The 13,688-nt window shown below is 36.8% G+C and overlaps 1 protein-coding gene across 5 annotated transcripts in view; it reads right to left on the reverse strand.

Annotated features, from left to right (window-relative positions):
- RALGAPA1 (Ral GTPase activating protein catalytic subunit alpha 1) overlaps positions 1-13,688 on the reverse strand; it is a 136,781-nt gene that overhangs the window by 99,580 nt on the left and 23,513 nt on the right. For all 5 annotated transcript variants that reach the window (XM_050898468.1, XM_050898469.1, XM_050898465.1 and 2 more), the window contains exons 9-15: positions 9,712-9,920; positions 9,118-9,357; positions 6,684-6,875; positions 6,051-6,188; positions 3,744-3,892; positions 2,347-2,476; positions 1,350-1,587 (exon numbers count right to left, since the gene is read on the reverse strand). In XM_050898468.1, coding sequence (XP_050754425.1) covers positions 1,350-1,587; positions 2,347-2,476; positions 3,744-3,892; positions 6,051-6,188; positions 6,684-6,875; positions 9,118-9,357; positions 9,712-9,920 — 1,296 coding nt within the window. The remainder of the gene's footprint in view (positions 1-1,349; positions 1,588-2,346; positions 2,477-3,743; positions 3,893-6,050; positions 6,189-6,683; positions 6,876-9,117; positions 9,358-9,711; positions 9,921-13,688) is intronic.

Below are 13,688 nucleotides of genomic sequence, written 5' to 3' on the forward strand. Positions count from 1 at the left end.
CAAAATGTTTTTTAAGCCTATATTCAAATAACTATACACATTCTTATCCCACATCAGAATTCTTTTTTTTTTTTTTTAAACTGTGTTTTTTGCAGAAGAAGAAGAAAGCTGTATAGTATAGGAAAACAAAAATGCATGGTCTGGAACAACCTCTCAAGGTCAACGACAGAGAAATGTATTTTTGTCCAGTTATCACACACCAGAAGAACAAAATGAAAGTGTAAACAATGCCTTTGCCCAAGATGAGAAATTTGGAAACATGTAAAATGTTTTTAGCAAAAAGACCCTATAGGAACATCCTCTTTAAGAGAGGGAATCCACATAGATTACTTCTCACTGACAAACCCTAGGATATTAGTAGGAAGTACCATCCCTCAGGTTTGACTGGAGAACTACATCAATCAGAATACAGAGAGATAAAAAGTAGACTAAAAATTACACTTTTTTTCCATCTTTATTACTCATCCTAAATATAATCCTGCCTCTCACCATTAGATCTCAAAGCACTTTTTAAAGGAGAACAGTATCGTTACCCATGTTTTACAGAAGTGGAAACAAAGACAGAAGTGATTGCTTGTGGTCACATGCAGAAAGTCAGTCTCTGATCTGGGAAGAGAATCCAGTTTTTGCAACTCTCAATCCAGCCCTCTACCCAGGAGGACAGACTTCCTCTCTTTCACCAATTCCAGAACGGTACCATTATAAGCAAGTAGCCACCTCCTCTCCCCATATTATGTCCTACAGAGTATTTCCTGCATTGTTTAGGAATCAGTTTAAAAACTGGTACCATTCATGTGGATTATTAAAAGTATCCTTTCTCTTAAATAGTCCAACAAGGTCACTTCGACAAAATCTGTCTTCACCATGGCTTAGTGATGAATTAGTACCCAAACAAAACTATGTTCACCTTAGACTTCATCTTTAAACAACATTCATTGGATTTCAGGATCAATATTCCAATTGTGCTTGCAATAGCCACTTGCTAGCTAGCTAATTTTTACAAGAAGTGTAATCTTTGTTACTTTCAAGAAGTTATGATTGGGACTTGACTATTTAATTGCTTTGACAAAAGTAAAAAGGCATAACCCACTACAGTGTAACATTTTAGGTTAAATTCAACACACCTTTAAGAACTACATTCCATATGTGCCTATTTGCAGGACTGAATCTTAACATGAGGATTTTGTGGTGGTTCTAAAAAACAGCCTTATCTTAAAGAAACTGGGTTATTTCAGGTGATAGAGATGCCTAATTAGGTATACTAAAAAGGCTAGACCAAAATTATGCTGTGCTCAACATCTCATTACCCCAGCTCAAATTCAAATGATGTGTATACAGTGTTGTCTTACCTTTGCCTTTGTGTTTTTTCTGCTTCTGCTCACTTAATTTATCCAATGGCAGGTCACTGAGGTCCAGGCTATACAAGTTTCTAGCTAATACTTTAGTTAGTGTCTCCATTGTCAGTGACCACTCAGTGGCCAGCTCTTCCCAATATGTCAGTGATGACATTACAGACAGCAAGTCATCCCAAAGTTCTCGAGAGATGTACACATTTAGATTCGCTTTGATCCAAGCTACTATAAGAGTCTAAAAGAATAAAGTGAGAAAAGTTGGGTTCCAAACATAAGATGACAATATTCAAATGTTACTGCTTAAAAGGAAGCTTCTAACTGCCACAGAAATTTCTGTGTAGTCCTGACATTCTTTTCCTCACCAGTACACACAGACTTTTCATGAATTATCAAGTGTTATGTTAACATGGGCTTCTGACTTAGACACAGGAACAACTGATTTGACTCATGAAAGATCTTTTGATATCTTACAAGTTTTGCCAAAGAGTTTTGTAATACTGTTCTCAATTAGTTCTCATCCCATTCGTATCTTGTGTATCCTTTTTCTTCCTACTAAAGAATCTGGAGACTTTACAGATCCTATTTACAGAGAAGCCACCACAACAGCACTCTGCAACTATAAACTTTGAAAGGATCTGCTACAGCTTACTGTAAGGAATAAAAAAATCAGTTGGTTAGGCATGGATGGCACAGATTTTGTGCTGACTTGAGCTAATTTTGCAATGGAAGCAGGCTAAAACTGCACACATTGCCAATTCAACTAAAGGACAGCAATTTTTTAATTTCACAGTACCCCAAAAACCCTTGTCACAGTGTCATTAAATATAAGACAGAAAGTAACAAATGTAGCCAGTTCTTTAACCCACACCATTCACATTATCTGGGTAACATGATCAATGATTTAAGATGACAAACCAGCTAACAGTGTTTGTTACATCTAATTTCTTGGTCAAAATTAAGCTGAATTAATTAAAATGAATTTATGTTTAATTGCCTGGAAAAGAGGTCCTGCAAGTCTTCCAGCTAAAGTGGAGTTTTTTCTTCCTTGATATTGCAAGAAAGTTTGGGGTGGTATTTTCAGCACAGATTCAGTAACCCTGAGCAGCACAAGTAGCATCTGTTCCCTGCAAAACAATATTAAACTTAGAGTTACTATTTTGTCATACTTCTGTATATACCAGGATACTTCTAAAGATAATAACTGAGCTTGTTTTGCTCAAACACATTCCAAACAGGACATCGTGATTACAAACAGCCTAACTTGGTTCTTGCAAAAGAAATTACTCCAATCTCCTTTTCACACTTGAGAGTGAGGAATCCCTGTCACCCTCTAAGATCTTCTGCCAGGTCATTCAAGTGCTATCACCTTCAATGGCCTGAAATTACAGGCAAAACTTTAATCATATTTCCAATCTGAGCTTTTACTTTTTTTTTTTTTTTTAATGAATGACAGGTTTTGGCAATGTTACATTATCATTAACTTATTTCATCAATTATTTTGTGTGGCACAATCTTTGCCATCACAGTCTAGAGTCAATTCTTTACAGTGACGTGAAATTGGGGAAGAAACTCCTAATCTAGTGGAATTTTTTTTCTATTATTACTCCCAAATTTCCCAGTGGCTAGCCTTGAACTGACTCCTTATTTCCTCACAAGAGGAGACACGCTTCACATGACATGTAATGCCAGCTCTACTTACCCAGAGTCCAGGAAATACTAGTGTCAGATTGAATGCAAGTCAAGTTAAAATGGAGTAAATCAGCCATTTGAAATCCCCTTGCGACTGCTTCCTTGCAATGGAGAATGGTGACAATATACTACCTCATTAGAGACAGTTATTTAACGGAGAGGAGGAAATAATAGAAATTAATTTGAAAGTGGGGTCCCTTGTACCTGCTAGGCCCCTTAAGCACTGGAAAGGAACAAAACAGTTAAACAGTGCATGGACTCCTGTATACAATTACAGATCGAGAGCAACCCGCATCTGATTATAATAGTTATCCATGCTTATCTGAGGATTTTTTTTTTATTTTTAAATAAGGCTGTGAAGCTTCATATATGTTTTCATATTTTAGCACTTTGACATGAGCAAAATGCCCTGGAAAGAAGTCATCAGCATCTCCTTAATAGTAGTCTGTATATCCTAGCTTACTCCTTTTTTCACTGAGGGCTAAGCCGCCTCAAACTAACTAGGTGCTTACTACTGGCTTTAACAGAGCAGATAACCTCCTCCCCCGTGGTAAGTTGTCTGTGATGTTAAAGTCCATATATTTACTAATTTAGAGAAACTGGTTCACATAGTCAATACCACTCTACTGTGTTTACTACCAAGTAAATTTTCACATTTATCTTGTGAACTAATAATCTAAGATAAAAGCATTAGCATTTTACCATGTCTTCTTGTCCATAGTCACTTGGACTACCATGTGACGGTAGATATTAAGAATGCGTTTGCACATATCAGTGTGTTCATCCAGCAGAGCTTTAATTTCATTTGCAGGTTCAAGAAAGAATATATTTGAAGAATTTATTATAAAAACCTGTAAGTAGAAAAGAGTGGATGTTATGAGCTTGAAGCACTTTGATGTTTTCAGCAATTCAGTTGATAGTAACCAGCAAAAGAAAATCTATGATTAACAGAAAAGGCTGCATATGCGCTCAGAAGTATATATTTAAATATGTCAGCTTGATGTGATGATAAAGCAACAATAAGACTGACTTTTTTCCCTTTTTTTTCTACAAAACGTATTTGTATATTTTTGCTCTCACAGACAGATGGTACAACAAACTACTCAATACAGTTATTTTAATATGGTGGACAAAAATGTCCCAGTAAAGAAGTCCACTGCACAAAAGTTCCACCTGTAAGCCAGCAACTGACTAGTATAATATATGCTAAACTACTTGAAATAGTCCTAGTACACAGTGTGTGCTTCAGCATGACAAGGCCTGTATTATGTTCTGGGAAACTGAAGCATTCATCCCACTGTGATAAGTAAGGCTTACCAAAAGTAGGAAACAGGATACCTTCTCCAAAGTGGTTGACTTCAGTGGACAGTGAATTTATGCTTTCAGAATGAAAATGATGAACACAAAGTAGGCAAGGACGTTGTAGGAGTTACAGGGGCTACTACTGAAGTGTTGTTATGTTTTTATGTAAGTTTAGGAGGTATTTGAATCACAGTGAGCCCTAGATTTCCAATTATTTTTTATTTGTCTTTCTTAATCCACATGTACAGGAAATCATTGGTTCTACAGTTATAATTTCCCTCTCCTGAGAACTTTGGATTTTAATAATTAAAAACTATTAGTATGCAGCTTTACATTCACTAGCCTCAACTAATGAGCCTACCCTACTCTAAGTGCCTAGGAATAAGTCTAAGCAAGAATTAAATGGGAAGAAAACTCAAGATAGAAGTCTTCGATTCTTGATTCACAGAAAAAGTCAAATGTGGTTCCAGGTCAGGAAACCTCTCAAATTCAGACATGGTACTGGGTTAGAATGATGTCTTGACTCTGTTTTGGGCTAAAAAAGATATTTGCTGGTCAAACGAACTTTTGTCTGAAAAACTTCAACATGAAGTGTCTCCCAGACATTCTCAGATGTGTAAATCTTAGTAATACACTGCAAATAGATAAAGATACTTCACTGTTTCTTTTCTCAGAAACACTTCATATTCTAAATAGTCATTGTATGCAAAGACTATGAAGCTTAAATTATTGTAACATATTTGAAATTAAAAGTTATTTCAGATACAAAGTTTATTTCTATATATAACAGTGTACAGCAAAATAGAAAACCCTATTCAGGAAATCATTCAAGCTGTGGTAAAAATAATGAGTTCTAATTAGCATGGTCACCCATGGTAAAAGTGCACATGGTGAGGCGGCAAATGCACATGTCTATTTTATTTTGTTCAGATCAATTTTCTTTCTCTAAAATGCACACATTTTATATGACCTTAAGAGCATTTCAAAGACCCTCAAATTATACACGCTTGATTTTCTATATCCTCAATTTCATTGAAGCATTTTGCGAACATTTGAAATTAACACAATTTCTACCCTGCCAAATTTCCCAGAAGCAGTGAGAAAACTTCTGTTAGGGAACTTCTGCAACTCTCCCACTCCTTAAGGATATCACTGAAGTAGAGAGTTGTGGTGTCTGATCAAATTTTTCAAACACTTATGTACTCATCTAATCTGTAATTCAGATAAAGATGAGAAAATAGCGCTGTACACCGTATTATTCAGATTAGGAAAACTGCGGGTTCGGATGTTTTGTGTGTGGTGACTAACAGCTTAAAAGAAAAAAGCTTCTAAGCATTCTCATTAAACACTTAATTAGAATGATTTGAAGATGGGGCTCTCAAATGAGAATTACTTTTTCTGTGATACGATGCAGAGCACAATGCATGTCCTGATGCAAAATTAAAAGATTTTTTTTACTGTGTTACCCAACATTTGTGTACACATTGTCTTACTTAAGGTCACTAAAGATATAGGGAGCCACTGTCACTATTCTAACACTATTTATCATCATACTTTTAAAATCTAAAATCATTTAAAAAATCAGAGATGCTTTGAAGGAGCATGGGATTCCCTTGCAGGAGTATCACATTATATTCCACTCTTTATGTGCTGATAACAAGAGCTTTATTATTAGGATGAAAATTAGATATCAAGTCTATTTCATACCTGCAATACTGACTGCACTCCAGCTCGCACATTTTGCTCTTCAGTATCAATTTCGGACATTTTATGCAAAGTGTCTTCGTAACAGCCATTTCTTGCCCAGTTTGAATTTCTAACGTGACTGGAGTTCATCCCTTTTTCCTGAAAAATATTTTTTCTTAAAATGCCATAGATTTGTAGACAGGTATTTTGGTTTTACATTACAGGAAAAAGGATATAACAGATATTAAATAATAAACAATGGTAGACGGATGTTTAAGATGCATCCTAAAGACACAACTATATTTTAAGAAGTTTGTAGCAATTATTTTAAAGTATCTGGATGAAATAACCACTATTTTCCTCATCCTTTTATTTGTATGTAATTTTTACACGGCTGAAGGTTGGTATACTGTATAATCCACATCTTGAGAATAGTTCATAAAACTATATGAAATTTTAAATTGAACTAACCACATTAAAAATCTACAGATAATGGATCAAATTGGTAGCCCATTGATCCACTGTTTAATTACCACCGATCTTCCCAACAGATGCTCTGACATCAAATTAAACCACATATAATCTGTCGAGGAGGCCACTTCTCTGTCTACTAGCATATCAAAAGGATGCAAATATTAGCCCACAATATTTTACCTCTTCTCTTTCTTTTGCTTTCTCTGATGAACTGTGGTCAACAACATTTTCATCACAATCTACAGTTGTGCACTGCATTATTTCTTCAGGTTCTTTCATAAATAAAGGCTTGTCTTCTTGCTGAATCCACTCCTGATACACCTTTACCACTTTCCTCATGGCAGCTGCTTCACATATTGGCAACAAAAATGCCTGTGAGTAGAAAAAGAAACAAACAAAAAACCAGTTACAATACTTGAAATCAAGTTGGGCTCTATAATGTACAGGTTCTAAGAGATAAAGGGGGAAAAAAAAAATACAGCCACTGTAGGATCTTAACAAATAAATTACTCCGAAATCTAAATGTTTGCTCACTTTCTCCATCTGTAAACTGAAAACATGAAAAAAATGTTTTAACAAGAAAACTTGTCAAGAAAGTACTTCAAAAACTTCACTGCCAAAGAGAGAGATATAAGAATCCATACATTCATATCTACTCAACACCTAGCCTGCTGAAATTAAGACCCAAACACTCACAAAAGTACGCAAAACGAATGAGCAGAAGTCTCTATTACAACATCTTCCATTCAGAGAATTTTGGAGGAGTGGAGTTAAATCAGTTCTAAATGACTAAGAAAAATTCAAGTGACACACATTACTGGTAGCCATGTATCTTATTTTTAGCTAAACGAGACTTTACAAAACAGTATCCTTAAAACAAATGACTCCCTGAAAAGACTGTAGAATTATTGTTTCAAAAAAATCCTGCATTTGAGTCAGTGTGATGGCTGATCAGTGCCCTCTTCAGGAGGTTTTCTGTATCTGCTGTGCTGATAACTACTCACAGATCAGAAACTTTTAACATTAGTCAGGTTTTAACTAACTATAAATACATTTACCAAAGACCATGATGCCCCAATTGTATTAAAAAAAGAACAGATAAGCTACACTAACACATAGTTTTATGGAGTCCGTGGTGTGAATGTTGAAAACTCATTGCCCATGACTTTAAGGAGTGCCCACTTGACACAAGCGGTACATTCTCTCTCTGGAAATAGACATTTCATACCATTATCGCACTAAAAAGAATTTTGCTGTATATTACAGAATTCAACTGACAAGTTCATCAGTAACATACTATCACTCATCAAGTCTAACAGTCTTCTGCAAGCCCATATACATTTTTTGTACCCTGGAGTCTAAAATGCATAAAACTTTTTTTTCCTACAGACAATCTTCCCATCATTCTGTGTATCTGAAACCTCCTCCTGACTGGAATAACTTAGCCCTAATGTTTTAGAAACATTACAAACATCTGGCATATTAGAAATGAACTTACACTGAAAACTTCTGGCTAAACAATGACTTAAATGAGATCTCATAACCACACATGAAATCCAAATAATCTACATAACTCATGGAGTGCCTTGTGAAAAGAACGAAGAAAATTGCCTTTGATGTCCCTTTCACTGGGGGGGCAGTTTCTAAATAGACCATCAATAATTTAGACTCTACATTCAATGTCTCAGACTCTGTAAACCCTTGAGCGGCAGCTGCATTCAGGTAACTCCGTTATCTCCTTCAGTAACATGTCCAAGCTCTTCAACACACTGGATGTGGATAAGCTTCTGACATTCATTTGCCTCATTCGAAAATATCCATTTCATCCAGACAGACCGGAGTTTTAGAATGTTTAGTTTTCTGCTGTTTAAAGCAATTAGTGTCATGCATTTAAATTGAAACTTAGTATATTTTTCTTTACTATTATTCAGAAAAATCTCTTCATCTTTTGGTCTATAGCATGGGGCATAAAGAAAGTCTATCTTGTTCTGTTCTCCCACATTGAACTCAAAGTTATGTATTTTCACATTATAAATAAAGACTCCATATTCTAGCATATGTCCTCAGTTTAAATTTGTTTAATAGTTTCCAGTTGAGAAACACTATTTTGAGTATGGTCAGCTAACATTTCTGGTTGCAGTAAAGTCAGAAATAGAAGCTGTTACTTTCTATGGCCACCTGTCCCACTCTTCTGATGAACACTATCAAGGTAAGGACATTCGATTGCTCCGAAAACAGCTCTTCAACAGCTGCAGACTCCCACAGGAGGCTTAATTTAACAGGCTTGGTTGTGAGCTCTAATAGCTACGGGGCTGATGTATGAAAAGATCAAACATTCCTGTCTATGGGGAACTGTAAAGTCCAAGTTAAATGTTGTTGAACTGGTTATTAAAGAAATAAAGTTAGAAAAATCAGGAACCAGGGATATTCTACACAGAAAATATTTCAGAATTTTAACTTTTCAATTCTTAAACCTAAAAGGCAAGATAACAGAAAAAACCTGCACATTTATATAATGTTCTGCTTAGCAAATGCTCTTGAAAGAAAACCATGACATAATGATCATTTACAATATAATAATCAAGATTCTTGCATTCTAAAGAGGGTTCTTTACCTGTCGAAAAATCTCAGTTAGAAAATTAACATTGCTTCTTTTAGAAGAAAAGACTTTCCGGACAATTTCAATATCGGTTAAATGCTCTTCATCAATACTACAGAGGCTGGAAGAACTTGGTTCTCTCTCTGTCAGAGTACTTGTATTAGAATGAGATTGTTCTGGCTCTGCATTTCTATCCTGCTTATCAGTACTGTCATTTTTGCTGTCCTCCCTTGAAGCCATGCTAGCAGCTGCTCTCTGAAACAAAAATTAAAGAATATTCCATAGCTCATTTTTAGTACAACAATTGAACAGTACAATTTAAGTTATACAACAGTATAATTTAAAATAGTACAAAGAATTCAGGAAAAAAAACAGGATTCACTGCATTTCAAGGCTTATGTCTATTTGATTAAAAACAAAATAGTAGAATTTGAAAAAAAAAGCAGCATAGCAAGTCCTTCTAAAGTGAATTCATAAGCAGAAAATCTGTTTAGAAATTCCTTTTTTAAATTCTTCACTAGTTATAATTATTGGAGGAGTGCACACTGCTGACATAACAATTAAGACAAAAACATGAAAACAAACGCTTTTTTGTATATTTGGTTTTACCTGAATATTCTTTGGCACATTTTCACCTTCCATCCCAGGAATATGAGGTCCTGTATGAGGTTTTGGCTCAAGCCAGAAAGACACCAACCATCGAATAACAATAACACGAGCCTTAATAAAAGGTTCCTTTGTGCAATATATTGCCTCATTGGTTTCAGCATCTTTCTTAACCATTACATAGTGTGGCTTTGGTCTCATTTGTGGTATATCTGTAAGGAAACACAACAACTTAAAAAATGTGCAGACAGAAAGCTCTATATAAGAAAGAAATCCTAAAACCATAACCAATACACGCGAACTTTCAGAGGTGCTGTTTTTTCACGTTTACTGTTGCACAACTCATCCCAAGATGTGCTGTCATGGATGTGATATAGTCTAGTCTTGAAATTTTCTCTAAGACATCAAAAGGCTGTAATTTTCTCATGGAGGGAGACAATATTGTTGGTCCAACAGACAGCAACTTGTTTCTGCTATGCAAAACCTTTAATTTTTTATCTGAAAGTGATTTCTATAGCCTTACGTCCTTGCTTGCATTTTTTTAATAAAAAAGTAAACACATTTCATTGTTTTCAGCTCTTTTTAAGCTACATGCTATACTTTTAAAGATAAACTTCAGCAAACTCACTACTTCACACTTTCACTGAAAACTACAAAGGAGTTCTAAGTAGCAAAATAACTGTTAACTAGACTAGAATATGGCCTATACGAGAAAACTATTTTCATATAGAATTAAGATATTGTCAAATTTCTTAATTTTTAAGAAGTGTTTATAGTTAAGTTACTAAGCAACAATTTATGTAACTCATACCATTTTACAGCCTTTTAAGAGTCCTATATATCACTTATCCCCTACTACCAAACCTACTGGGAAAAGCAGATGCAGTTCAGATGCAAGGGATCATCACATTTCCTAACACAGCCCTAGAAAGATCTCTATGTTGGTCTGCAGCAATCCACAATAAAGCAATGTAATTAGCAATAAGGGTCATCAGTTCTTTACTGATACAGATCCCAACATCGAATCATGGCTACAATGGGAGAGTTTTAATTCCAAACTGTATTCTAACAGCAGCTGCAATAAACACAGCCTCTTCTGGCCCTGCAATAGGTGAAAGATGAATAGAACAGAGAGAAATCCTGCTCCAAAGCCACGTGAGTTTCTCAGCTTCATCTAATGCCACATCTGCACTAGCTAATTTTGCTGGACTTTGCTGCCAGAGCAAGGGCACATGCATCTTCCTATGACTTAGCTGAAAGATGATTCTGTGGCAATAGCTTCCGTACTGGCTTGCAGGGAATGTAATGAATGATGCCCAGCGGCATGCCAACTGGCAGGAACTGTGGTTATTTGGGGTCTATAACCTACAGTTCCATTTTCTCCATCCCATGTTCTACAGGATGGTTCAGAACTATTTAGCTCTTCTGGTTCTCTACTGTGCTAGCAACAAAGATGCTGACAGTGTCATCAGTATTCCTGAACCTGCTTCAGAAAAAAGTGACAGTCCCTAATAACTCATTGTGGATGGAACTGATGTGTGCGTTTGTCGTGGTTTAACCCCAGCTGGCAATTAAGCACCACAGAGCCGCTCACTCACTCCCCCCACCCAGTGGGATGGGTGAGAGAAGGGGGGGGGGGGACGGGACACACAGAGAAGTAAAACTCGTGGGCTAAGATAAAGACAGTTTAATAGGACAGAAAAGGAAGGGAAAATAATAGTAATAATAGAATACATAAAACAAGTGATGCACAATACAATTGCTCACCACCCGCTGACCGATGCCCAGCCAATCCCTCAGCCGCAGCACCCCCCAGCCAACTCCCCCCAGTTTATATACTGGGCATGACGTCATATGATATGAAATACCCCTTTGGCTCGTTTAGGTCAGCTGCCCTTGCTGTGTTCCCTCCCAGCTTCTGCACTCCCAGCCTCTGCTGGCAGGGCAGTATGAGAAGCTGAAAAGTTCCTGACTTAGTATAAACACTGCTTAGCAACAACTAAAACATCAGTGTATTATCAATATTATTCTCATTCTAAATCCAAAACACAGTACTATACCAGCTACTAGGAAGAAAATTAACCTTATTCCACCGAAATCAGGACAGCGGTAAAAACATTACAAAGATCGGAGGCAGGGAATGGGGACGGGACACGACGATACGGACGGACAGTTTTTAAATTGTGCATAATGCATTTTTCTGCAGGGACAAATATCAACAGCCCAGTTCAACTCCAGCCACATATCAGCCAACTCAACACTGCAGAATATCGTTTCTGGGTTTCACAACCCAAGACAGGGTACAGAACAGTTCTGCAATACCAATCATCAATCTGAAGCAGCTATGAAACTTTCAGGTGCTAATGACATTTCTGTGGGAGTGGTGTGCCTAGTCCTAGAAGAGCAAGTATGAGATCTGCTCCGATACAAAAAGTAGATGAAAGTTTGTCTGAGGACTGATTATGACACATGCTGTCAGAACACACCCTGCTGCTGGTGTTTCAGTATCATGATTTTCATCTGGTGACAGCACACAAAAAAAAAAAAACCCAAAAAACCAAAAAGGAGGAGGCATGGAAAATGAGGGTCCTATCCAGATATGGAGAGTGATAGATTGGACAGAGATGGTATTTCAGCACTGCCTCAACTCTTCTACAGCTTGCGGTACATGAGTCAAGAGATACGTTCCATGGTTTTACAAGCCAGAAAGCAGTTCAAAGATACTAACGGTGGGAGTCAAAGAAGATGCAAAGTAGTCACGCTGAAAAATATAAAGTTGTTCCCTGACTATATCTTCCTAATGCAAGGTCAAAAGCTGTTTTAAGGGATCCAGCATAACTTCTGTCAGGTTATGGTATCACAATCCAAGAGGAACAAATCTGGATAGCAGCAAAGAAATAATCAGCTACTATCTAGGCAATTAACTTATGACAACCTTATCTACTTTTAGGCATTTGAAGTGAATACAGCCTACCTGCCAGACTGCTGTAAAGGTTTCTTTGTTAACATTACAAATACACAACACAACATCCAGCACCAGCATTGAGGATATCCAAGCTGGCATATCTCAGTGTCATTTCAACAGCCACATACAAAAGTAGTGATAAACTCATCATGATGCTGCTAAACTGAGGAATGTTTCCAGAACAGACTTTAAAGTTACATCCACTATTTTTAATGGGAGCATTATTTTTAGAGGAAAAAAATACATGACTCTTGCATACCATCCATCTAAGTAAGTAACAAATGCACAGAATACTTTTTAAAAAGCTTCGGAAGAGTTTATTTACTACAAATAAAAACCAGCACATTGTTTTCATTCTGTGGAAAGCAGCAGCTTAATAAGAAAATTAAAAATTAATGTATCTTAAACAGAAGCATGTATAACAGCACAGTCAGTGAAAAGAGGAAGCAAATGCCTGGTAGCGCAGTATTTAAAGATGCAAAAATCAGTTCTCTGGTATCTATTAGCATTCAGCAGGGCATGAAGGCTGCAATACCGGCAGTATTTTCAAAAGGACAAGACATCCAGCAGACATGCAGTAAACATGTCTTTGCAGCACAGTCTCCTTCTGTAGTTTCACGATATCCTCTCAGAACACCCTCTCTCTCTACTCCCTCTCAACTGTATTGTGCCGCAGCTGCTTCTCAAATGCATGCTCCTTCAGTCATTTCTTGTATTTTCACATTTCTGTCCATCTTGGAAGTAGGTGTCAAGGCTCCAGATGAGGACACTGATGTAAAACCAAAGCAAAACAGAATCTTATTAGATTGACGCAAATACCACAAGAGGAAATATTCCCTTCCCCCCAACTTTCCATTTTTCCTTTCTGTTTTGTTTTGGGCTTTCCCCACCCCCTGCCCTTCCCCCTCTGGGAACTTGATGTGAGCTGGTGCCAAAAAGGGCAGGAAGCTGTAGGTGGTGGAAGACATACACAAGGTAGAAAATGAAAAGGCTAGCAAAAACACAGTTTTAATGG

Source organism: Gymnogyps californianus, chromosome 5 (genome assembly GCF_018139145.2).
Source record: "Gymnogyps californianus isolate 813 chromosome 5, ASM1813914v2, whole genome shotgun sequence".
In the NCBI taxonomy this organism is placed as follows: domain Eukaryota; kingdom Metazoa; phylum Chordata; class Aves; order Accipitriformes; family Cathartidae; genus Gymnogyps; species Gymnogyps californianus.